Genomic DNA, 27,992 nt, shown 5'->3' on the forward strand with positions numbered 1-27,992 from the left:
AGAAAAGAGTAGAGGGCCTAGAGAGCTGCCCTGCGGTACACCACACTTTATATGTTTGACATTAGAGAAGCTTCCATTAAAGAAAACCCTCTGAGTTCAATTAGATACATGTAGATAGCTCTGAATCCATGATAATCACAGCCTTTGAACAGGGAAATAGTTAGATAGGGAAGGAACGAGCTCACTGCACCATACACAAGCAGAACAACTCTAATATTCTCCGTTGATAAAAGGCTGTATGCAGTCTGAATTGGTGACTGCCGGCCGGCCGGATCCTCTACTTCCTTTATGGTCTGTCTGTCTGTCTGTCTGTCTGTCTGTCTGTCTGTCTGTCTGTCTGTCTGTCTGTCTGTCTGTCTGTCTGTCTGTCTGTCTGTCTGTCTGCCTGCCTGCCTGCCTGCCTGCCTGCCTGCCTGTCTGTCTGTCTGTCTGTCTGTCTGTCTGTCTGTCTGTCTGTCTGTCTGTCTGTCTGTTTAATTCAGGGGAACTGTCAGGCCTGATGTCTGCAGACGGCAGTGTGTGATGAAGCCCATTACTCCCAGGGTCACAGAGGGAAGAGAGAATGAAAGAGAAAAGAGAGAGGGTAAGAGAGAGAAAAGAGAGAGGAGAGAGAGTGAGAGGGGGTAGGGAGGGAGGAAGGGAGAGAGAGAGACCCATTCAGTAAAGCCCGATTCATGAGTTGAATTCTAATTAATGGATTGCAGTAGGATGACTCATTGGTTCTATTTTTAGACCTAGAGGAGAGACGGGTGTGCCGGAGTGGGATACATGAGTGTGCGACTTTATGAATGGGTGGGTGTGTGTGTATGCACCATTTTTTGTATACCCGTGTGTGTGTTTGTGTGTGTGTGTGTGTGTGTGTGTGTGTGTATGTGTGTGCTTGCGTGCGCGCCACTCACCTGTATCCCTATGGAGGAGCGTGGTGTTTTGAGGTACTCCTCAGCCTTGGACACCAGGATGGCTTTATCACAGGTCATCACTGAGCTATGACTGTCTGTGGACGGGTGTCTCTTCCCAGACATCACCCCTGCAGCCTCCATGGCTATAGTCACCGCCTTGGCACTGTCCAGACTGTCTGTGGAGTTATACAGGGACCTGCCCAGGCTCAGGCCCAGCCCGTCCCCCCACCCTCGAGGAGATCTGCCCTCATGGTACGCATCCTGGGTGGATTCTGTGCTGCTCTGAGCCGTGACTGAGATGAGGGGCTTAGAGCCTACGGTGGAACGGGGCGGGACCGGCGGAGGGGTCATCTTCTTGTAGTTGTTTGTGTATGTGACCTCTGAAAGATAGAGGAATAGAGAAGGTCAAAGTTAAAAGGAAGGTATATGATGTGGTAGTTGAAGTAGATCAGGTACTGTAGGGCTATGCCGTTGACAATCAGGGAGAGGAGAGACCACTGAGAAGTATTCACTGTGGAGTGTTGACAGCCATTCTCCTTACATGTATTTGATGAGCAGGGGATTATAAAAATGATAATTTCTTTCAAGTGCAAATGAGAATGTGACTATATAAATAACTGGGTTTGATGTGTCCTCTTCTTTAAAAAATAACTTTGACGGAGCAGCCTAATACTGTAACAGGCTATCAACTTAAACAGCTTGTCCATTTGAAGAGCATCTAATGATCAAAGGCCACAGTGGTCTTGGCTCATCAGAACTCTTATAGAGGTTCTGTGCTATCCATAATCCTTAGGGCGTCCCTACCCCCTTGAAGTTGACATTTGAAATGGTTATGGTAAGGGTTAAGATTAGGGTTAGGTAAGACTTTTGGTTAGGGTTATGGTTAGTGTTTATGGTAGGGACGTCCCAAGGATACCAGATACCACTGACCATAGAGAAAGGGAAGGAGGAATACAGTACACTGAATTATACAGCAGGCCAGCATTTCTAACAAACTAGTATATTGTAGGGACTAATGGAGTTTTCAACGGTTTGCAATTATTTGTTACACAAACTTTATGCTCACTTAAAAATTCAAGCATGTCTTCTGGGCATCCTATTAAATAATTTATGAATGTATGTACTGACAGGGGCTAATTGATTTGTGTTCAGTCCCTTCAGTGAATTCTTCATCCTCTATTCCATTCTCCAGAAAATATTTCCACTGGGTTTCTCATTTGAAGACAACTTATCCTCTTCGGACTACTTTAAAATGGACTAACAATGGCATTGGATTATGAATTGGTTTTGAATATGCATTCAATGCAGAATTTGTCCCTCCAACACCATGACCCTTAAGCACTCCCCAGCAGCACCCAGGCTGGTTCTATAAATACCCTCTGCTGACATCCGCCCTGTAGAGCTCAGCATACTGCTCTAAGGCCTAATGACTCACTTCGTCCCCCATTCATAAATGATCTTCTCAAAGAGGTCACCAAGATGAGTCAGTAGAGAGAAAGAATAACAAAGAAGAGACAAAAAGATACAGACATTGAGAGAGAGAGAAAACAAGATAAAATATATATACAGTATATACACTGCTCAAAAAAATAAAGGGAACACTTAAACAACACAATGTAACTCCAAGTCAATCACACTTCTGTGAAATCAAACTGTCCACTTAGGAAGCAACACTGATTGACAATAAATGTCACATGCTGTTGTGCAAATGGAATAGACAACAGGTGGAAATTATAGGCAATTAGCAAGACACCCCCAATAAAGGAGTGGTTCTGCAGGTGGGGACCACAAGCCACTTCTCAGTTCCTATGCTTCCTGGCTGAAGTTTTGGTCACTTTTGAATGCTGGTGGTGCTTTCACTCTAGTGGTAGCATGAGACGGAGTCTACAACCCACACAAGTGGCTCAGGTAGTGCAGCTCATCCAGGATGGCACATCAATGCGAGCTGTGGCAAGAAGGTTTGCTGTGTCTGTCAGCGTAGTGTCCAGAGCATGGAGGTGCTACCAGAAGACAGGCCAGTACATCAGGAGACGTGGAAGAGGCCGTAGGAGGGCAACAACCCAGCAGCAGGACCGCTACCTCCGCCTTTGTGCAAGGAGGAGCAGAAGAAGCACTGCCAGAGCCCTGCAAAATGACCTCCAGCAGGCCACAAATGTGCATGTGTCTGCTCAAACGGTCAGAAACAGACTCCATGAGGGTGGTATGAGGGCCCGACGTCCACAGGTGGGGGTTGTGCTTACAGCCCAACACCGTGCAGGACGTTTGGCATTTGCCAGAGAACACCAAGATTGGCAAATTCGCCACTGGCGCCCTGTGCTCTTCACAGATGAAAGCAGGTTCACACTGAGCACATGTGACAGACGTGACAGAGTCTGGAGATGCCGTGGAGAACGTTCTGCTGCCTGCAACATCCTCCAGCATGACCGGTTTGGCGGTGGGTCAGTCATGGTGTGGGGTGGCATTTCTTTGGGGGGCCGCACAGCCCTCCATGTGCTCGCCAGAGGTAGCCTGACTGCCATTAGGTACCGAGATGAGATCCTCAGACCCCTTGTGAGACCATATGCTGGTGCGGTTGGCCCTGGGTTCCTCCTAATGCAAGACAATGCTAGACCTCATGTGGCTGGAGTGTCAGCAGTTCCTGCAAGAGGAAGGCATTGATGCTATGGACTGGCCCGCCCGTTCCCCAGACCTGAATCCAATTGAGCACGTCTGGGACATCATGTCTCGCTCCATCCACCAACGCCACGTTGCACCACAGACTGTCCAGGAGTTGGCGGATGCTTTAGTCCAGGTCTGGGAGGAGATCCCTCAGGAGACCATCCGCCACCTCATCAGGAGCATGCCCAGGCGTTGTAGGGAGGTCATACAGGCACGTGGAGGCCACACACACTACTGAGCCTCATTTTGACTTGTTTTAAGGACATTACATCAAAGTTGGATCAGCCTGTAGTGTGGTTTTCCACTTTAATTTTGAGTGTGACTCCAAATCCAGACCTCCATGGGTTGATAAATTGGATTTCCATTGATTATTTTTGTGTGATTTTGTTGTCAGCACATTCAGCTATGTAAAGAAAAAAGTATTTAATAAGATTATTTCTTTCATTCAGATCTAGGATGTGTTGTTTAAGTGTTCCCTTTATTTTTTTGAGCAGTATATATAGAGAGAAAGAGAGGGTGAGGGAGAAAAAAGAGAAAGAAAGAGAGAGAGAGAGAGAGAGAGAGAGAGAGTGAGAGGGAGGGAGAAAAAGATAAATAAATAAATAAAGAGAGAGAGAGGGTAAGAGAGAGAGAGAAAGAAAGAAGGAAATAAAGTGAGAAGATTAAGCAGATGGACCCCCCCCCCATCTTGGCGGTGTTACTCAGCATTTAGCCTGTCCCCTCACGTCCCAGCCAACAGAAACCATAGCAACCATACCAGGCAAGACAGGTGGTTTTACTTAACCTTTAAATTACACAATAACTATCCAGACAGAAAACCTGCTCCTTATCTCCATGACAACAACATGGACATCTTTTTGCTTGTTAGCAGTCATGTTTTCAAAGAATTTGACTTTCAAAAAGCGAAGTGTCTCTGGCCATATCATCATGATGATAAAAAATACTAAACAGTGCTTCGTTTACCAGGCTTTTAAGGATATCCCACTGGGCACAGATGTCAGTTCAACATCTAGTTTTGATTTACAGTACCAGTCAAAAGTTTGGACGCACCTACTCAATCAAGGATTTTTCTTTATTTTTACTATTTTCTACATTGTACATCAAAACTATGAAATAACACATATGAAATCATGAAGTAACCCCAAAAAGTGTTAAACAAATTAAAATATATTTTATATTTGCGATTCTTCAAAGTAGCCACCCTTTGCCTTGATGACAGCTTTGCACACTCTTTGCATTCTCTCAACCAGCTTCATGAGGTAGTCATCTGGAATGCATTTCAATTAATAGGTGTGCCTTGTTAAAAGTTAATTTGTGGAATTTCTATCCTTTGAAATGTGTTTGAGCCAATCAGTTGTGTTGTGACAAGGTAGGGGTGGTATACAGAAGATAGCCCTATATGGTAAAATAGCAAGTCAATATTACGGCAAGAACAGCTCAAATAAGCAAAGAGAAACTTTGAGACATGAATGTCAGTCAACATGGAACATTTCAAGAACTTTGAAAGTTTCTTCACGTACAGTCGCAAAAACCATCAAGTGTTATGATGAAACTGGCTCTTATGAGGACCGACACAGGAAAGGAAAACTCAGAGTTACCTCTGCTGCAGAGGATAAGTTCATTAGAGTTACCAGCCTCAGAAATTGCAGCCAAATAAATACTTCACGGAGTTCAACTAACAGACCCATCTCAACATCAACTGTTCAGAGGAGACTGCGTGAATCAGGCCTTCATCGTTGAATTGCTGTAAAGAAACCACTACTAAAGGACACCAATAAGAAGAAGAGACTTGCTTGGGCCAACAAACACGAGCAATGGACATTAGACCGGTGGAAATGTGTCCTTTGGTCTGATGAGTCCAAATGTGAGATTTTTGGTTACAACCGCCATGTCTTTGTGAGATGCAGAGTAGGTGAACAGATGATCTCTGCATGTGTGGTTCCCACCGTGAAGCATGGAGGAGGTGTGATGGTGTGGGGGTGCTTTGCTGGTGACAATGTTGGTGATTTATTTAGAATTCAAGGCACACTTAACCAGCATGACTACCACAGCATTCTGCAGCGATATGCCATCCCATCTGTTTTGCTCTTAGTGGGACAATCATTTGTTTTTCAACAGGACAATGACCCAACACCTCCAGACTTTTTCAAATTTAACCTTTATTTAACTAGGCAAGTCTGTTAAGAACAAATTCTTATTTACAATGACGGCCTACCCCGGCCAAACCCTAACCCAGACGATGCTGGCCCAATTGTCCTATGGGACTCCCAATCCCGGCCAGTTATGATGCAGCCTGGAATCGAACCAGGGTCTGTAATGACACCTCTAGCACTGAGATGCAGTGCCTTAGACTGTTTTTTTCTTTCAATTTAAGGTTTTCTTGTTTTTCAATCAACCAACAAAACACATTCCACGTTCACAGATGTGAAAGACTTAAAAAAATAAAAAAGAACTAACAATAATAATAAAAAATAATAATAAAAAAAAATACTTGCAGCAGCACTATCAAGGTTCTTGTTAGCTATTTCCAGCCTTAGCTGAGATGACGAGAAAATAATTAGTTTTTACAGCCCCTTACACAACATGTGTCTGTTCATTTCCCTAATCACCCCATTCAATCTGTCCAATTTAAAATATAGTTGAGTAGTGGAGACCAGAGTTTATCAAACTTGGGCTGTCTCTTGCGGAGGTCATAAGTGTAAGTCTTTATTGAAGACTCATCTCTTCAGTAGGTCCTATGATTGAGTGTAGTCTGGCCCAGGAGTGTGAAGGTGAACGAAAGGCACTGGAGCAATGAACCGCCCTTGCTGTCTCTGCCTAGCCGGTTTCCCCTCTCTCCACTGGGATTCTCTGCCTCTAACCCTATTACAGGGGCCGAGTCACTGGCTTACTGGTGCTCTTCCATGCCGTCCCTAGGAGGGGTGCGTCACTTGAGTGGGTTGAGTCACTGACGTGGTCTTCCTGTTTGGGTTGGCCCCTTGGGTTGGGGGGGCCCCTTGGGTTGTGCCGTGGCGGAGATCTTTGTGGGCTATACTCGGCCTTGTCTCAGGATGGTAAGTTGGTGGTTGAAGAAATCCCTCTAGTGTTGTGGGGGCTGTGCTTTGGCAAAGAAGGTGGGGTTATATCCATCCTGTATGGCCCTGTCCGGGGGTATCATCGGATGGGGCCACAGTGTCTCCTGACCCCTCCTGTCTCAGCCTCCACTATTTATGCTGCAGTAGTTTATGTGTCGGGGGGCTAGGGTCAGTCTGTTATATCTGGAGTATTTCCCCAGTGTCCTGTGTGAATTTAAGTATGCTTTCTTTCTTTCTTTCTCTCTCTCGGGGGACCTGAGCCCTAGGACCATGCCTCAGGACTACCTAGCATGATGACTCCTTGCTGTCCCCAGTCCACCTGGCCATGCTGCTGTTCCAGTTTCAACTGTTCTGCCTGCCGCTAAGGAACCCTGACCTGTTCACCGGACATGCTACCTGTCCCAGACCTGCTGTTTTCAACAGCAGGAGCGGTAGAGATACTCTCAATGATCGGCTATGAAAAGCAAACTGACATTTACTCCTGAGGTGCTGACCTGTTGCACCCTCGACAACTACTGTGATTATTATTATTTGACCACGCTGGTCATTTATGAACATATGAACATCTTGGCCATGTTCTGTTATAATCCCCACCCGGCACAGCCAGAAGAGGACTGGCCACCCCTCATAGCCTGGTTCCTCTCTAGGTTTCTTCCTGGGTTTTGGCCTTTCTAGGGAGTTTATCCTAGCCACCGTGCTTCTACACCTGCATTGCTTGCTGTTTGGGGTTTTAGGCTGGGTTTCTGTACAGCACTTTGAGATATCAGCTGATGTAAAAAGGGCTGTATAAATAAATTAGCTTTGATTTGATTTGATAAGTGATCTTTTCAAGAGGAAGAAAGTCAACAATCTGGTCAATCCACATTTTAAATGTAGGAGAAGTATTAGAAGCCCAGAATAGAAGAATACATTTCTTAGTAAAGTATGTGATAGTCATAAACACATTTTCTCTGTCAGGATCAAGAACAAAGTCATGCTGGGCATTAAGAAGATAGATACACGGGGTCATATCAAACTGTACATCTAGTATTTTCTGTGCAGCAGTATGTATAAATCTGGCAATCTCTCTACAACTCCAAAATACATGCATATAGGTTCCACTTTCAGAGGTACATCTTTTACAGTTAGGAGAAATGTCTGTTTTCATTCTATGGACTCTCATTGGGGTGTAATAAAATTTGTACAAAAATGTGTAATTAGATTCTTTCATTTTTACATTAGTAGAGGAGCAGTATATCCTGTCGCAAACCTCCGCCCATAACTCATCACTGATAGTCAGACCAAGGTCCTTTACCCAGATTATTTTCAAAGGAGTAAAGGAGGAGTCCACATTCTCAGAAAAAAGTCTATAGATATAGGAGAATTTGCCTTTAATGGATTGTGCTGTAGCAAGAACGGCTTCAACTTCATTCAGCTGAGCTCTAAACCTCCTCTTGGAAGTAAATGAGGAAATGACGTGTCTAATTTCAAGATATTTAAGAAAATTGGATCTTGGCACATTGAATTCACTGCAGAGCTCATGAAAGGATTTCAGTGTAGTGGTTTTCTGATGAAATAGGTCTGAAAAGGTCCTGATTCCTAGAGTATGCCAGATTAAAGTTGACATCACTCAGGGCTTTGGGCAAGTCTGAGTTGCATACTATAGGCGAGTGAGAACATATTTGGGAGGAAATGCCCAGGTATTTCTTACAGTCCCTCCACGCTAGTAGGGTGCTGTAAATCACAAAGGTTTTGGCTATGTTGCCCACTTCACTAAAGTTATTAATGACAATAACTGAGCTTAGGGGCAATGAACCACAGGATTGGGCTTCTATCTAAATCCACGTTGAGTCTTGTCTGTTTGTGATCCATGTTAGCATGTTGCGGATTTGGGCAGAGCAGTAGTACAATTGAAGGGAGGGAAGGGCAAGACCACCCTTAGATTCAGGTTTCGATAGAGTGGAAAACTTGACCCTAGGTTTTTTATTGCCCCGGCTACCCCTACCCCGGTCAATTGCCTGGCACCCCTCACAGCATCTCGCCCAAGCCTCCCCCATTTCTCCTTTACCCAAATCCAGATAGCTGATGTTCTGAAAGAGCTGCAAAATCTTGACCCCTACAAATTAGCCGGGCTAGACAATCTGGAACCTCACTTTCTAAAATTATCTGACGAAATTGTTGCAACCCCTATTACTAACCTGTTCAACCTCTCTTTCGTATCGTCTGAGATTCCCAAAGATTGGAAAGCTGCCGCGATCATCCCCCTCTTCAAAGGGGGAGACACTCTAGACCCAAACTGCTACAGACCTATATCTATCCTACCCTGCCTTTCTAAGGTCTTCGAAAGCCAAGTTAACAAACAGATTACCGACCATTTCGAATCCCACCGTACCTTCTCCACTATGCAATCTAGTTTCAGAGCTGGTCATGGGTGCACCTCAGCCACGCTCAAGGTCCTAAACGATATCATAACCGCCATCGATAAGAGACATTACTGTGCAGCCGTATTCATCGACCTGGCCAAGGCTTTCAACTCTGTCAATCACCACATTCTTATCGGCAGACTCAACAGCCTTCGTTTCTCAAATGACTGCCTCGCCTGGTTCACCAACTACTTCTCTGATAGAGTTCAGTGTGTCAAATCGGAGGGCCTGTTGTCTGGACCTCTGGCAGTCTCTATGGGGGTGCCACAGGGTTCAATTCTCGGGCCGACTCTCTTCTCTGTATACATCAATGATGTCGCTTTTTCTGTTGGTGATTCTCTGATCCACCTCAACGCACACGACACCATTCTGTATACCTCTGGCCCTTCTTTGGACACTGTGTTAACTAACCTTCAGACGAGTTTCAATGCCATACAACTCTCCTTCCGTTGCCTCCAACTGCTCTTAAATGCAAGCAAAACTAAAAGCATGCTCTTCAACCGATCGCTGCCCGCACCTGCTTGTCTGTCCAGCATCACTACTCTGGACGGTTCTGACTTAGAATATGTGGACAACTACAAATACCTAGGTGTCTGGTTAGACTGTAAACTCTCCTTCTAGTCTCACATTAACCATCTCCAATCCAAAATTAAATCTGAATCGGCTTCCTATTTCGCAGCAAAGCATCCTTCACTCATGCTGCCAAAAATACCCTCGTAAAACTGACCATCCTACCGATCCTCAACTTCGGCGATGTCATTTAAAAAATAGCCTCCAACACTCTACTCAACAAATTGGATGCAGTCTATCACAGTGCCATCCGTTTTGTCACCAAAGCCCCATATACTACCCATCATTGCGACCTGTACGCTCTCGTTGGTTGGCCCTTTCTTCATACTCGTCGCCAAACCCACTGGCTACAGGTCATCTACAAGTCTCTGCTAGGTAAAGCCCCGCCTTATCTCAGCTCACTGGTCACCATAGCAGCACCCACCCATAGCACGCGCTCCAGTGGGTATATCTCACTAGTCACCCCCAAAGCCAATTCCTCCTTTGGCCGCCTTTCCTTCCAGTTCTCTGCTGCCAATGACTGGAACGAACTGCAAAAATCACTGAAGCTGGAGACTCATTTCTCCTTCACTAGCTTTAAGCACCAGCTGTCAGAGCAGCTGACAGATCACTGCACCTGTACATAGCCCATCTGTAATATAGCCCATCCAACTACCTCATCCCCATACTGTATTTATTTATTTATTTTGCTCCTTTGCACCCCAGTATCTCTACTTGCACATTCATCTTTTGCACATCAATCACTCCAGTGTTTAATTGGTATATTGTAATTACTTTGCCACCATGGCCTATTTATTGCCTTACCTCCCTTATCTTACTTCATTTGCACACGCTGTATCTAGTTTTTTTTGTACTGTATTATTGACTGTATGTTTGTTTATTTCATGTGTAACTCTGTGTTGTTGTATGTGTCGAACTACTTTGCTTTATTCTTGGCCAGGTCACAGTTTTGAATGAGAACTTGTTCTCAACTAGCCTACCTGATTAAATAAAGGTGAAAAAATAAAAATAAAATACATTTGGTGATGCTTTGGTTAGTTGTTTTGAAAAAGGAAACTGGGCGATAGCATGGGAGCATCTGAAATAAATAGTTCAATCTAGGGAGGATGTTTCTACGGATGACATTAACTCTTCCGACTAAGCTAATTGAGATCCAGGTTTGGAGATCGTTCTTGATTTGATCCAGGAGTGGGAGATAATTTTCCTTGAAAAGGCAATTCAGATCTGGTGTTACGAAGATCCCAAGGTATTGAAACCCCTGTGTCTTCCATTAGAACGGACAGAGTGTCTTCATAGAGCTGGTGAGCGTAAGATTGAGATGGCAAACAGTGGATTTGTACAAATTCAGCTTGTATTCTGAAAACTTGCCATACTGAGCAATTGTGTCTAAAATGGGAGGGATTCCAGGGTTGGATATGTAGAGCAAGACATCATCCACGTAGTGCAAAATCTTGTGCTGCAGGCCGACTGCAGAAACACCCATAATACTTGGATTGCTCCTTATCAACTCTGCTAGAGGCTCCGCCCCCAATAAGTAGAGCAGGGGGGACAGCGAGCACCCTTGTCTTGTGCCCGGTCCTAAAGTGAATCTGTCAGAGTTCAGACTGTTAGTAGTCACCATGGCATTTAAAGTTTGGGCCCATATTGAACTTTTCTAAGACTGAGAACAGAAAGCTCCACTCCATCCTGTCGAACGCCTTCTCAGAATCCAGTGAAGCCAGCAGGACAGTGGTCTTCTGTGCATTTACTTTATCAATAATATCAAAAAGACGGTGAATGTTATCAGAAGAGTACCTGTCTCTAATAAATCCAGTTTGGGCCGCTTGTATTGTTTTGGGAAGAAGAGTGTTTAGTCTTTTGGTGAGCAATTTGGTAATTATTTGTAGTCGAAATCCAACAAGCTTATAGCAACACTGTAATGCGAGCTGTGTGCATAGAGTCTGGGAGAGCTCTGTTTTTGCAAAAATCATCCAGCATTGGCATGAAAATAGGGCTAAGCTGGGGCCAAAAAGCTTTGTAGAACTCTCCGGGGAATCCATCTGGGCCTGGACTTGTTAGGTGGCATGGAGGTAATTGCCTCCAGGACCTCCTCAGGAGTGAAGGGGGAGTTGAGCTCTTCTTGGTCGGTCTCTAATAGTTTAGGTAGTGAGATTCCTTCTAGGAAGGAATGGAGTTCTGCATTCGTATGTTCTCTCAGAAGTATATAGTTTGCAGTAAAACCATGAAAAAGTAAATGTATCTTTTTTTGGTCATATGTGACCTCCTCCTCTGCTGTTCGGATGGCCATGATTGTACGCTCTGACTGCTCTTTTTTGTAATTGGTAAGCAAGCAATCTACTAGGCCTATTGCTATACTCATGGTATTTCTGTTTAGTAAAGAAAACTTTTTTTTATTTCCCGAGTAGAGTCCAAGTTCAGTTTGGCTTTGGCTGCTTTAAGTTGACTCCAGGAGGTGCTGTCTGGGGATTGTTTATGTACTTTTTCACAGCTTTCCAGCTCCCTCTCAATATCTAGCCTGTGTGCTTCCATTGCTTTTTCTTAGAGGAAGCATATGCAATTAGATGACCTCTTAGTGTGGCTTTGGCAGCGGCCCACATTGTGGCCGGAGACACATGAGAGTCTTTGTTGTCTTGTGTGTAGTTGTCTATCCATGTAGTTACCAATGTATGGAACACTTCGTTTGATAACATGAAGGTGTTGAATTTCCAGCTCTTTGACCTCGAAATGTTTTTGCAGAGGTCAAAGCGGAGGTGGACAAAGGCGTGATCTGAAAGTGCTATGGGACCAATTGTACATGTGGCTGAATTTATGAAAATCTTTGGGATAAAAATGTAGTCTATACGGGTGTAGGTGTAATGAACATTACAGTAGTATTTATAGTCCATAGATGAGCTATTAGTCTCTCCAGATATCTAGCAGTCCCATCTCTTTAGTAAGAGAGTTCAACATCTTTTCAGATCTAGGATTTGTGGTGGGGACTTGAGATGATTTGTCCAGGGTTGGGTTGAGGGTACAATTAAAATCTCCAGCCAACACTCCAAAGGCAACAATGCTCATTGAACAGGGTTATCATTTTTTACATGAAAGCAGGAGTATCTGTATTAGGAGCGCATATGTTTAAGATAGTAATTGGTTGCCCATACAGTGACCCAGTTATCAAAATAAATCTCCCCTCCGGATCAGATATGTTTTTGTCAATTATGAATGGAACATTCTTATGGATAAGTATGGCTGTACCTCTACTGTTTGATTTGAAAGATGAGAAATACACCTGTCCCACCCAAGCTGTGCGGAGTTTGGCATGTTCGGCATCACAGAGGTGTGTCTCTTGTAATAGCGCAATGTCTGCTTTTTCCTCTTTAAGAGCACATAGTATCTTTTTCAGTTTTATTGCATGACCTAGACAATGGCAGTTCCATGTCAGTAGATTTAAAGTACTAGTCAACGTCATTGAACAGTAATCAAACTCTAGTGCAAGTCATCTCTGGGTAAAGGTGGATAACAGTTACAGCTGCGATCACATAAAATTAAAATAAATGGGGTACATAAAAGAACAATCTCTGAACACCCCAGCCGAGTTCCCAAACAACTCGACATATCCCGTTGGATCTATTACCCCCACGCTCAGTCTCAATTCTGTGTTACGAAAAAAAAAACAGTTAGCAACGCACAACGTCTCCCCTATCACCACCAAAGAAATGCCTCATCCGCTCTATGGGCCTGTCGGTGGACAGGTGGATCCACTCGGGAAGTTTGTCTTGCAGGTAGCGGATCAGTGGCATGTTTCCCTCTACTTTTTCTCCCAGATTTAACAGAACACAATTATTCCTTCGCCACCTGTTTTCCAGGTCCTCTGTTTTCTCTTCCAGATGCTCTATTTTCTTTTTAGCATATGCTATTGTTTCCATGGCGTCTGTCAGTGAGTTTTCCATGGATAGGATTCGGCCCTCTACCTCATCCAGGTGCCCCGCCTTGACGGTTATCTTGTTGTTGATGTCAGGGTTGTCAGGGTTGTCACCTTTCCCCCTATCACACTGAGCTGAGAGTTAATGCCATCTAATTTGATGTTGAGTTCTGTACGTTGGGATCTCAGCTCAGAAAAGATGTCTTTGACAGAGTGCGAGGTTGGCATTTGTTGGGCCTCGGGGGGGGGAGGGTCCTCTTGCTCCTGGCTAATGGCGCTAGCTTTTTCTGAAGCTAGCTGTTTCTTGGAGGCTTTTTCCGTGGCTAATGCTCGAATCCGGGTAAAAATGTCACCTGTAATGTCGCCTTTTGTAGCCGTCATGACTTTTTGACTAAAGCTAAAGGAGTTTTAACTTAAAGTGGAGGTAAGATTAAGAATTGGAAACTACTTGTGCGGAGCTTTTAGTTCATGCGGCCATCTCGTTCAAGGGTCACGTGATCCCCCCTTAGACTGTTTTAAAAGGGCAGAACCCCACCTGTTTGGAGCCCCATATTTTCTGCAAAAATGTGGGGCTTGCCTGTTTTGCATGTATTTTGGGATTAATACGTGTCACATATCAGTTTGCAAGCAATGTAAAAAAAATATATATCATTGAGTTAATAAAGCCGCATACAAACATGGTCTCTTTTTGGTTTTCTTGAGTAAGGCAGCTCCAACATCAAGGTGTTTCAGCCTAACTCAGTGGTTTCTGTGGTGGTGGGGCAAGCCAGCAGAAAATACGGAGCGTTGCGCCGTGATTGGCTCAGTGTTCTGTCACTCAAGGGAACACTACGTCACCGCCAAGTCTAAGGGCAGAGCTCAAAAATTCAAGCCCCTTGGGTGCTGCCATAGAGTTACATTAGAAGTGCCCATCCAAGAAGTCTCGAGTTCATTGGCCACAGATAAAATGACTTCAAATCACATTATATCTACAGTAGCTTTGATTGGACTAATCATGTCAACATCATACTTTCAAAATTTTAGCTAACAGTTATCATCATGAATCAAGTTGACAATCTACTGGTAAAACCTTTTTAATCCTTGTCTTATGAAGAGAAATAATGAAGAGCAATTATAGATAAAACGTATCCTTGCTCATCGGCCATTGGACATAAACATTTCACAACAAGTTGGAAATCGCAAATTCAAACCACCAATGAGTGGTTGGAAGGAATCAGTGGATAACTGCAAGCATTACAAAGCAATCATGAGCCTGCTATTCAGTGGAGTGGCTTTGTGGTCCAAGTCTAAGATTAAGGGTCTCTTTTCCTGGTTTAAAATGATAAAGCATTCAACATTGGCCATGCTGTCAATGAAACATGATTTGTGCCACGCACAAAACAACTGTTAACTCGAAACTGCAAAATCTGACTTTAGTGAGCTCAAGACAACTGGGAACTTGGGAAAAACGAGTTACGACTGGGAAAATACGTTTTGAACTTTCATCCAACTCAGAATTGTAAATCGGGAACTCGGGCCTCTTTCTAGAGTTACGACCTGAAGATCACTGACGTCATCAAGATTCAACCTTTTTTTTTTAGTTCACAGCTGTCTTGAAAGCACCATAAATACAGAGAATGGCAGACTTTGATGACAACATTTTCCCACGAAGGGGCGTCGCGTCACTTTCCTATTCAAGTGAGCACAGCACAACAAGGTGAGTCCGAAAATGTCTTGTATGCTGCTGCATAAATTAAGTGATATGCCAGGGAGATATGTATACTGTAGCTAAGAAAGCAATACTAAGTGTATATTGTGTAGTAAGCTGTTAGTAGCCCATGTGCCTCACCTTAATAATTTGGTCTATTTTCACCTCTTAATTTCACCCACTGTTCTGAATTGGTGGAGCACATGTAGCCTATAACCTGTTTTTGAGAAATGTAATCATAGAATATTTTAAGAGCTTTCATTGTCTGCTTATATGGCCCCTTTATTTATCCTACGGTTCTGACTTGGTGTACAGGGAGAACACTGTAAGAACGGCCCATGTTCTGAATTCTGTCGCTGTGCTGAACTGAATTCTGTCGCAGTGCTGAACTAATAGTTATATTGACTACGTCTGTCCTAGCTCGATCATTAATGTCTTATTCGAAATTACGGATTGCCTCTTATCCGTTTGTCATCCCCTTATGCCATAGTTTGTACATCTCAATTGTCAGTAGAAACCACATTTGTTTAAGCAAGTCAGCCATATCAGCTATGTTTTTTAAAAGGCAGTAAATGAGGCTGAATGAACTGTTTTGCTGCCAGACAAGGCTCTGCTGATATCCAGGTGTAGCAGTGGTAAGGTGTTGGGACTGCTGTTGGGACTCTGCTGTTGTGACAGCTTTATGTAGGCCCTAACAGTTTGTGGGCACCGTTTGTCACCGTTATAGTGCAATTAATGTATTGTTTAGTGTTGTGTTGTGTAGTGGCTTTGCTGGCATGCATCCCACATGTATTTATTTTTTGCCCACCAAGATTTACATGCTAAAATCGCCACTGACAATGAGTAACGATAACTTGGCTATATACACGGGGTACCAGTACCGAGTCGATGTGCAGGGGTGCAAGGTAATTATGTGCAGGGGTACGAGGTAATTATGTGCAGGGGTACAAGGTAATTGTCACTCCTCTCTGTCACTCCGGACCCCATGGCTGACAGCACAGCATCTGCAACGAAGGCCTTAACTCCAGCATTTAAAACAAAATAACTTGACAAAGTGCTCTCCCTGCCAGATGTATCACCAAGGCCCAGGGAATCTACAAATAGAAACCTTGACCTATACAGAGGAGAAGGGTGTGTGTGTGCGTGCCTGTTGGTGAGTGTGCGGAGGGAGTGAGGGAGGGAAGTAAGGAAGGAAAGATGGAGGGAAAGAAGGAAAGAAGGAGGGATGGTCCATCAGTCATGCCTGCCAATGTTCCGAAAGCGTTCGTCATTGCTAGAGCTCTCACGACTTCTCTCACTCATGATTTCTCTCACTCCCACAGCCCGTTTTAGGAGGAAGAGGGGAGAGAAGAGGGAAAAGAGGAGAGGGGTATTTTACATTCCCCTGCCGTTTTTCAATCTACCTGCAAGATAAGGGCTTGTGCCTGATGAATCAATAAGGTCCACAACGCGGCAGAGAGGCTCAAGGAGAAAATAAATAGCCAAGGTTGATCAAACAACCCAACAAGAGGGACACAGAGAGAGAGAGAGATAATTGCAGGTTCTTAACGGTAAAACTGACGCTTGTTTTCAGGGATTATTATGTGGTGGTGTTGTTGTTGTGTTTAATCTTGATAAGCTTGATAAACCAGTGTGAGTTTGAGACTGCTTATTCACAGCATTTTTACTGTATGTCATGAATAAATGATAACGATGCTGGTTTAAAACATATTCACCATCACCTATTGGCTTGGACAGGAGGTTTACCTGGGGTTTCGTGGGTCATCCGGTCAGTGCTGCAAGTGGAGGGGAGGCGGAACTGGATCCCTGAAACAAGCCAGCCAATCACATTCAACATCCTGGTCACATCTGCCTAGTACACAGAACACTAATCACAGTACACTATACAGAAAAACAGCTACATACTGTACCCATAGATAAGAGGATAATGACAGATAATAAAATATAATATATCAATTGAAGCACCTTGGTTAGATTGTGACGCAGCAGCAGTTTACTTTTTCCTTCAACAGCAACATACACTCACCGGACAGTTTATTAGGTACACCAATCTAGTATTGGGTCAGAACCCTCTTTTCCTTCAGAACAGCCTGAATTCTTCAGGGCATTCTACAAGGTGTTGGAAATGTTGCACATGGATGTTGGTCCATGCTGACGCGATAGCATCATACAGTTGCTGCAGATTGAACGTTGGTACATTCATGCTGCGAACAGCCCGTTCCATCTCATCACAAAGATGTTCTATTGGGTTGAGGTCTGGGGACTGACCAGGCCACTCAACTGAACGAAATGTTTTTCCACTCCTCAATTGTCCAGTGTTGGTGACCGTGTTCTCACTGGATCCCTCTTGTTTTTATCTGGTAGGAGTAGAACCCAGGGTGGTCGTCTGCTACAATAGCCCATCCGTGACAAGGATCGACGAGTTGTGCTTTCCGAGATGCCGTTCTGCACACCACAAATCAAATTTTATTGGTCACATACACATATTTAGTAGATGTTATTGTGGGTGTAGCGAAATGCTTATGTTCCTAGCTCCAACATCGCAGTAACATCTAACAATTCACAACAATACACACAAATCTAAAAGTAGAAGAATGGAATATATAAATATTAGGACGAGCAATGTCGGAGTCTGGAGTATATATCTATATATATACAAATCTATATATATAAATATACACTACATGACCAAAAGTATGTGGACACCTGTTCGTCAAACATCTCATTCCGAAATCATGGGCATTAATATGGAGTTCCCCCCCCCCCTTTGCTGCTATAAAAGTCTCCACTCTTCTGTGAAGGCTTTTCACTAGATGTTGGAACATTGCGTGATGTATTGTTGTCTCTGCCTTCTTGCCTTTGTGCTGTTGTCTGTGCCCAATAATGTTTGTACCATGTTTTGTGCTGCTACCATGTTGTGCTGCTGCCATGTTGTGTTGCTACCATGTTGTTGTCATGTGGTGTTGCTACTATGCTGTGTTGTCATGTGTTGCTGCCATGCTATGTTGTTGTCTTAGGTCTCTATTTCTTTTTATTTAACCATTATTTAACTAGGCAAGTCAGTTAAGAACAAATTCTTATTTACAATGATGGCCTACTTGTAAAACCGTAGTGTTGTAGTGTCTCTCTTGTCGTGATGTGTGTTTTGTCATATATTTGTATTTTTAATCCCAGCCCCCGTCCCCGCAAGAGGCCTTTTGCCTTTTGGTAGGCCGTCATTGTAAGTAAGAATTTGTTCTAAACTGACTTGCCCAGTTAAATAAAGGTTAAATAAAATAAAATTGCTGCAGGGACTTGCTTCCATTCAGCCACAAGAGCATTAGTGAGGTTGGGCACTGATGTTGGGTGATTAAGCCTGGCTCGCAGTCGGCATTCCAATTCATCCCAAAGGTGTTCGATGGGGTTGAGGTCAGGGCTCTGTGCAGGCCAGTCAAGTTCTTTCACACCGATCTCCGAGCTATTTAACAGTATGATGGCCTTGAGATGGAAACTGTTTTTCAGTCTCTCGGTCCCAGCTTTGATGCACCTGTACTGATCTCACGTTCTGGATGATAGTGGGGTGAACAGGCCGTGGCTCAGGTGGTTGATGTCCTTGATGATCTTTTTCGCCTTCCTGTGACATCGGCGCTGTAGGTGTCCTGGAGGGCAGTCAGTGCTCACCCGGTGACGCGTTGGCCACACCGCACCACCCTCTGGAGAGCCCTGCGGTTGTGGGCGGTGCAGTTGCCGTACCAGGCTGTGATACAGCCTGACAGGATGCTCTCAATGGTGCATCTGTAAAAGTTTGTGAGGGTCTTAGGGGCCAAGCTATTTTTTTCAGTCTCCTGAGGTGAAGAGGAGCTGTTGTACTATCTCGTTATTTGTCTGTTTGTGGCCCGCCTGTTAGCTTGCATGATTATTTGCCATTCTCCTTCAACCTCTCTCATCAACAAGCTGTTTTTCGGCCACAGGACTGCCGCTGACTGGATGTTTTTTGGTTTTTCCCATCATTCTCGGTAAACTCTAGACACCGTCGTGTGTGAAAAGCCCAGTAGGACGGCCATTTCTGAGATACTGGATCCGGCGCGCCTGGAACCGACAATCATACCACGCTCAAAGTCTCTTAGGTCACTCATTTTATCCATTCTAACATTCAATCGAACAGTAACTGAATGCCTCCTTGCCTGTCTGCTTGCTTTATATCCTGTTAGGGCTAGGGGGCAGTATTTACACGGCCGGATAAAAAACGTACCCGATTTAATCTGGTTACTACTCCTGCCCAGTAACTAGAATATGCATATAATTATTGGCTTTGGATAGAAAACACCCTAAAGTTTCTAAAACTGTTTGAATGGTGTCTGTGAGTATAACAGAACTCATATGGCAGGCAAAAACCTGAGAAGGTTACATGCAGGAAGTGGCCTGTCTGACAAGGAGTCGTTCTTCTTGTCTCTGTTTATTGAAGAGTGGGGATCTTAGCTGTAACGTGACACTTCCTACGGCTTCCATAGGCTCTCAGAGCCCGGGAAAAAGTTGAACGATGACGAGGCAGCCTCAGGCTGAAACACAGTATCGCCTAGGCCAAGTGGCCGATAAGAGGACAAAGGAATTAGGCGTGTGCCCGATTCGACCCCGTGCTGTATTTTCTTTCGGCTGTTTACCTAATTGCAGATTCCCGGTCGGAATATTATTGCTTTTTTACGAGAAAAATGGCATAAAAATTGATTTTAAACAGCGGTTGACATGCTTCGAAGTATGGTAATGAAATATTTAGAAATCTTTTGTCACGAAATGCGCCGTGCACGTGACCGTTATTTACCATTAGGATAGTGTCTTGAACGCACGAACAAAACGTCGCTGTTGGAACATAACTATGGATTATTTTGGACCAAACCTACATTTGTTATTGAAGTAGAAGTCCTGGGAGTGCATTCTGACGAAGAACAGGAAAGGTAAACTTTTCTAATAGTAAATCTGAGTTTGGTGAAGGCTAAACTTGGTGGGTGTCTAAATAGCTAGCCCTGTGATGCCGGGCTATCTACTTAGAATATTGCAAAATGTGCTTTCACCGAAAAGCTATTTTAAAATCGGACATATCGAGTGCATAGAGGAGTTCTGTATCTGTAATTCTTAAAATAATTGTTATGCTTTTTGTGAAGGTTTATCGTGAGTAATTTAGTAAATTGTTAGTAAATTCATCGGAAGTTTGCGGGGGGTATGCTAGTTCTGAACGTCACATGCTAATGTAAAAAGCTGGTTTTTGATATAAATATGAACTTGATTGAACAAAACATGCATGTATTGTATAACATAATGTCCTAGGTGTGTCATCTGATGAAGATCATCAAAGGTTAGTGCTGCATTTAGCTGTCTTCTGGGTTTTTGTGACATTATATGCTAGCTTGAAAAATGGGTGTCTGATTATTTCTGGCTGGGTACTCTGCTGACATAATCTAATGTTTTGCTTTCGTTGTAAAGCCTTTTTGAAATCGGACAGTGTGGTTAGATTAACGAGAGTCGTCTTTAAATAGCTGTAAACTAGTCATATGTTTGAGAAATTGAAGTAATAGCATTTTTAAGGTATTTGAAAATCACGCTACAGGATTCAACTGGCTGTTACGTAGGTGGGACGATTTGGTGCCACCTGCCCTAGAGAGGATATACAGTAGCAAGCCACAGCCACATGACTCACTGTCTGTAGGAGCGATCAATTTTCGTGAACATGGTACCTAATTAACTGTCCGGTGAGTGTATGTTCACACAGTGAAAAGGAAGTTAATATTTAGTGAAATTTGTGACTATCTATCTTGTTTAATCTAGTTTTTAACTAGCAATCATATTTACAATTGTACATTTCAATTGATTCAAATTTTTTATGAAATACTGTGTATGTTCTTATTCAAGATATGACCCTAGTTGACCCTGTGAAACTGTAATAGGACCACTAAGAGGCTGTGAGAAGATGCACATAGAGGACGCAATCACAGCAATCATGGTGAGACATTTACACATCACTCTCAAGCTAAAGCAGAAGAGATCATTGGGCTAATTGGTAGATGGCTTTAGCATTCCTGTAAGAAAACTCATAGGATGGCGAACGTAAAGAGCTAATCTGACAGTATGGCTAAACAGAAAAGAATGAATGGTGGAGATCACATTCAGATGAGTGATGAGCAGTTAGAGGTTTGAATTGGAAAGCATGGCTCTTGCGGGTGCACTTATAAAAATAACTCCATGCACTGCCATATTGCTGAGCACTTTGGTGATTGCTAAGCAACTTTGGAGCCCCATACTAGGCAATGAGGGTGGAAGAGTCATTATGTTCCTAACTTGACAGTAAGCAGTCAGTAATACTCATTTAAAATTTAAAAAACTCAAGGAGAGCATTTTAATTCCAGTTATCAATGTTGGGTAAAATAGCCCATCCAAAAATACAATGAACATTCTAGTCTGATCACTCGCTGTGAGGTGAGAGTTCACCATAGAAGGTATCCACAACAACACTCTGAGCTCAGAGGTTTGCTCATGTTATATCAAATGGGCACCGTACAATTGGTACGTCATCAAATCACTGCAGTAGCCTACACGTCACTGTATCTAATAAAAAGTCCAACAACGCAGCAACAGCAGGAGGAAGTGTGATGTATTATGCAGTAGAAAGGAACAAAATGAATATGACAAAACAAACGAATGAACTGCTCCCCTGTATAATCTTGTCATATTCTGCCAATTTAGCAGACTTTCATAAACTGAGGCACATGAAAATAAATAATTTACTGCACAGTTTCTGCTCAAAACAATAGAACAGTGTCACTTCGACAGTCACTGTTGTGTACGACTCACATACATTTCTTATCAAAGCTTTTTTCCCCCAGTGCACTTTATTAGGGCCCAGGATTTAATGGTGCCATTTCATACACAGCTCCTTAATAAGGATAGCACAGACATATCTTGTGTTTCATCTGGCTGGTGCCTTGCTGGTAGCAGAGCTATCATTCTGTATTTCCAATAGTGTCTGGGATCTGTTCCCTACACTGGGCACAAAACTTAAAACACGACCCAGCACCAAACACAGTGCAGTAGGTGTCAAAATAATGCATCTTCAGAATCATCATAACCATGCAGTTTAACATCACCATTCTCTACAGTCTCCAGGTCAATAATATCAGTCACCAGCCATTCTCACAAATACTATTGTCATTGACATATTGTTTGTATACAAAAGCATGAACATTAACATTTGGATACACTTGAGTACCAGCTGTTAGAATAACATTCTCAGTCTTTGGTTCCTGAGCATGAGGATGACACAGTACATGACAGCAGAGACACAGCAACATCAGTAGAGACACGGCAACATCACTTCCTTGTGCCAGACAGAGAGACAGGACCTCCATGGCTTCACTAGCCGGTGATGGATTGAGTTGACATTGACAGGAAAACATCCCATCAGATGTCTTCGAAGCTACTGTCAGATATCTGCTGATGTATATGTGTTGGACAGGACTGATGTAACCGACTAAATCAAGGGGTGGTAGGGGTGTGTGAAGGTGTGTGTGTGTGTGTTTCTGTCTGCCTGTTTGTGAACATGCATGTGTAAAAAAGATATAGCAATAGTATTCCCAACTATCCTAACAGCTACTGATCACTTCTGTTCCATAATCTGATTTAATGATGTCATTTCCCAAGGTTCCGTTAGTTCCCGTAGAGTAAATCCGACGGCTCATTTGATTTATAGCCAGTCTTTGGGATTTGTATGATAATTGCCAAGATTTACATCGCTCTATTCCGCAGTGACATTTAACAGAATATTCAAGATATGTCAGGGAAAAACAATACTGTAAATCCACAGAAAAACAATACTGTAAAACCACAGAAAAACAGTACTGTATATCCACAGTCACAGCAAAGATTGTCAAGACACATAAGCAAAGGCCAGTCTATTTAGTCTACCACAGTGAGCTCCACAGAGGTCTTAGTGATAAATGTAATTTGTGACAGACTTATCGATTGAAAAGTATGCATTCATTACTCGTAAAGAACAGAAAGATAAGTTCATGTCAATGTTCACCAATGCTTACAGCAGTTCAGAATGCATTGGTTTATCATAGTTCAAGCCAAGTGCAATTGAAGTCTGGTGTGCATTCAACTGATTTGATTGTTCATCACATTCTTATGGCACAATACATTCCATTCAGCTACGTAGTTGCTGTCACTAATGCAGTCCTTTAATGTCAAACCACATTCATGATCATAGTTTCATCCTAAGCAGTATGAAACATTCATACAGTGCTTTACTGTGGCCATGATACCCAGAAAAATAAATCCATTAAGATCCATAGTAAAACACCTTTGAACATCAATACTAAATGTTCCTATGCATACTCTGCTACTGACACATTCAACGCTACATTCTTCTCACTGTGATCTTGAGGAGACATCTCACATTCTCAGAGTGTCAGAGACATATATGTTATCTCCGCACTGTTGTACTCATATCTCCCGCTCCACAGCTCTACACTAGAACTCCTCTTCATGGACCGTGGTTCCCACTGGGGGGGCTTCTGCTGCCATCTGTCCCACAGAAAGGCCTGGTCACAGTGAGACTTCCCTGGGTTGTCAGTGGCTGTCTCCCCATCTGGAGCTACAGGGTCCTCACAGACATCCATGACAGAGCGATCTGTGGCTTCCCCTGTGGCATCCTCTAGCTCCATGGGTGCCAGCTCAAATGCGGACAAGCTAATGCTAGCTGGGTCTAGTAATATTAGTGGATCTAGGTCTAGGATGACTGGTTCTGGGTGGCACATCGTGGCTGGGTCCAGGGCTACTGAGTCTGGGGTGAATGGACTGCCCAGTCTGAGGGAGACCGGGCCAGGTAAATGCACTGCAACTTGGTCCTGTGGTTCTGAATCTTCAGGGAACTCTATAGGTAGGTCTTCATGCATGTGATCTAATCGGTACTCAATAGCTGGGTCTACACACACTGATTCCATTCGGTATATAGAGGGGTGGTCCGGACTGGGGGGGCTCAGAGAAACTGGGTCTGGTGGTGTGTACATGGCGATTGGGCTGAGGGCTGATGAATTCACACTAACTATCTCCAGAGGTTCCAGCGGATCCAAGAAGACTGAGTCCAGATCTGATTCATCTGAGGAATTGAAGGTGGTTAAGACCAAATGGACCACAAATTGATCAGTTGGGCACTCAGTGGCCTGGTCCACTGGTTCTGGAACAGGTGGCCATTCTGGCTCCAAAGACTCATCAAATTCATCAAAGGAGTCGATGGTGACTGGATATGCACGCACTACTATTTCTGATGGGAACATGTCGGAGTCTAAGGGGAATGGATCTGGGAGGTCTGGAAGGCAGACAGTGGCTAAGTCCTGTGATTCTGGATCAGATGGGATCAGACACACATCCAGTGATTCTAAATCAGTTGGGCTCTCTGGTGTAACTATGACAGTTGCGCAAATGGTAGCTGAGTATTGATCAAGTTGCTCTGATGAGCACACACTGGTATTAGACAGTGGCTCTATCTCTGGTGCTGTTGAGACTATAGGGCCTGGGTCTAAAGATTCAGTATCTGACAGACAGACAGGATCTGCCTGGTGTACAGGAGCTGGGTCTTGAGACACTGGATCTGCCTGGTGTACAGGAGCTGGGTCTTGAGACACTGGATCTTGCTGGTGCACAGTGACATCTTCCACAGATTCTGAATCTGATGGGGACAAGTCAGAGTCTGACTCTTGTGGTGGGGACAAAATGACCTCAGGTACTGGATATGGTAGGTACGTCATTCTTGGTTCTGGGACTAGGGGTTTCACATTAACTAAGTCAATCGATTCTGTATCGGAGCGGTTCACATTAGCTACGTCTGTGGGCTTGTGTGTTTCTACACCGCACACATTAGCTACGTCTGTGGGCTTGTGTGTTTCTACACCGCACACATTAGCTACGTCTGTGGGCTTGTGTGTTTCTACACCGCACACATTAGCTACGTCTGTGGGCTTGTGTGTTTCTACACTGCACACATTAGCTACGTCTGTGGGATTGTGTGTTTCTACACTGTACACATTAGCTACGTCTGTGGGCTTGTGTGTTTCTACACTGTACACATTAGCTACGTCTGTGGGCTTGTCTGTTTCTACACCACACATATTAGCTACATCTGTGGGCTGGTCTGTTTCTACACTGTACACATTAGCTACGTCTGTGGGCTTGTCTGTTTCTACACCACACACATTAGCTACGTCTGTGGGTGTGTCTGTTTCTACACTGTACACATTTTCTATGTCTGTGGGCTTGTCTGTTTCTACACCGTACACATTAACTACGTCTGTGGGCTTGTCTGTTTCCAAACAGTACACGTCTGTGGACACTGGATCTGGAGAGCACACAGTCTTTGGGTACTGCTGCTCTGAATCTACGGGGTCCTCTATGGCTGGATCCACAGACTGTACTTCTGAGGAGCTCATACTGACTGGGTCTGGAGATAACTGATCTGATAGGCTCTTAGTGTTCTGGTTTAGCGCTTCTGGGCGAACCACAGAGGTTGATGAGTCTACTGACACTGGTTCTGGCTGGATCATGGTGACTGGATCCACAAGTACGGAATCTAGAGTGATCGGGATAGAACCCTCTACAAACAGTGATGCCGGGCGCCTTAGAATGGCTGGGTCCATTGAGATCTGTTTAGGAAGACGGCGCCTCACGACGGCCTGCTTCTCTTGTACCTCTTCCTCCTCAGGACAATTAACGGCTGCGTCTGCCGTGCTCTGTCTCACCAGCACCTTGCTCCTGGCCTGCGTCCCTACAGACACTTGAGCCACTTTAGCCCGTTTCCCAGCTGCCCATGTTCTCCCAGCCACCCCTTCTCCCCCAGCCGCCCATGTTCTCCCAGCCACCCCTTCTCCCCCAGCCGTCCATGTTCTCCCAGCCACCCCTTCTCCCCCAGCCTCCCCTTCTCCCCCAGCCGCCGATGTTCTCCCAGCCACTCCTTCTCCTCCAGTCGCCCCTGCTCCCCCAGCAGCCCCAGGCTGTGGAGACCACGTGTTGTAGTGCTGCGTGAAGGTGTTGAAGTTGCTATTGAAGGCCCTGAGCTCAGTGCACAAGTCCCTCCTGAGATCAGACAGCTCACGACGCATGGCCGACACTTCCTCCTTCCACTGCATGCTGATCGCTGCAGCTAGGTGGGCTGACTCCTTTATACTGGCCTCGATGGCTTTGGGTGAGGGCCTCTCTGGGGCCTGGAAGCTAGGTTTAGGGGGCCTGAACAGGCTGGGTGAATCAGGGGGCCCAGACTGAGGTTTGGCTGTGGCACCGGTACTGTCTTGGAGGTACAGTCTGTTTCTTCTGATAGGGCAGCCTAGATCGTCATGGGCCAATGGGACTATGTCTGCTACGTCTCGACGTGCACTGGCCTGGTACTCAGGTAAGCTAGTGGCTTCCTGTGCATATTTTCCCTCTGGAAGACAAAGGTAAATATGTGTAGTATGTCGTCAGGTCACAGGTGTGAGCAGCTGGAGAGAATGTGCTAGTGTTAGCCACCAAGCACAGACATCAAGTCATGCAGTATTTAAGTTAAGGAATGTATGAGTCAAAATAAGACTTGAATTTGTCTCATATCTTCAGTGTCTAAAAATCATTATTATAGTATTTTCTTGGATCTACGAAGCTACATAAGGAAACCTTTCGCAAAATAAAATATTTTGGTTATCAATATTACACTAAACGTTTATAGTCCCATTTTGACTCATATTTCTGATTATAGTTTACACTGCCTTCTCAATCTCAAATGAACCTGTATCATGCTCTTGCATGCTTCTCATCTTTTCACTGCACAAAGACAGACCCCAAAACACATGACAAAGAACAAGACACTGTAAAAACCTACTGTATGCATGGTATTCAAAACCTTCACCACAGATATGATACAGGTGTAACTTTGTGCACTGAAAAGAAGCAAAGATGAGCAACACATCCCCAACCACTATCAGGAAGTATATGAACCCTATTGAACATCATGAGGTCCAGTATGACCTATCTACCTGAAGTCAGAGGGTGGAACCAATCGCCCAAAGACTCCTGACATCAGACACACCCCACCCTCCACACCACAGATTGCATGATATTGCCATGACAAATTTAAAGATTATGTTTCAGTTTGTTGAGAAAGCAGTGTAAATAACTGGTGAAAATCTGTCAAATGCACAATTCTCCAGATGCCCACACCTTCTCTGACCCCTCTCTAATATCATTGGTAGAACTTCATGGTAGAAAGAATGGGTCTTCACTTCTTTACCAGGGGAAGGTTGTTGTTGTTTTTGTGTGTATCCAGAAATGGGAAACAATGTCATTGCTACGGTTTATCCTCTGGTGAAGCAGATGAGCTTACAGGACCGTTTGCTGAAATGATTTTTATTCACTCGGTTTCATATCCGCAGTTTATTTTATTCCACATAAAAAAATACAACTCTTGTTTTTGTGACCTCAATTTTATTGACCAGTGCAGTCATTACCTGCCACATGAGACACCAGAATCTGTGGGAACTGAACTGGAGAATCTGTGGGAGAGAAAACTCAAAGCCGTTGCTATGGCAACAACGTGTATGCATCACAATGTGGTTTGTAAGTACAGGTAGATAAAGCTGTAGTAAACCCATTCAGTCATTAAGACTCTGGAGTTGAAGGACTGTTCATCTCAGCACTATTTCCCCTGCCCAGTTTCAGTCAAGCTGAGAACACACCTAAAGGATCTGTGGCTTATCATGAAATGAGTTTTAGAGCCAGACTGTGCTGAAGGCGATTAACTCCATCAAC

The 27,992-nt window shown here is 44.1% G+C and overlaps 1 protein-coding gene across 1 annotated transcript in view; it reads right to left on the reverse strand.

The window, feature by feature from the left end:
* LOC115172763 (disks large-associated protein 2) overlaps positions 1 to 27,992 on the reverse strand; it is a 207,647-nt gene that overhangs the window by 9,800 nt on the left and 169,855 nt on the right. The window contains exons 7-8 of the mRNA XM_029730497.1: positions 16,941 to 17,000; positions 900 to 1,279 (exon numbers count right to left, since the gene is read on the reverse strand). Of these exons, the coding sequence (XP_029586357.1) occupies positions 900 to 1,279; positions 16,941 to 17,000 (440 nt within the window). The remainder of the gene's footprint in view (positions 1 to 899; positions 1,280 to 16,940; positions 17,001 to 27,992) is intronic.

This window comes from Salmo trutta, chromosome 33 (assembly GCF_901001165.1).
Source record: "Salmo trutta chromosome 33, fSalTru1.1, whole genome shotgun sequence".
In the NCBI taxonomy this organism is placed as follows: Eukaryota; Metazoa; Chordata; class Actinopteri; order Salmoniformes; family Salmonidae; genus Salmo; species Salmo trutta.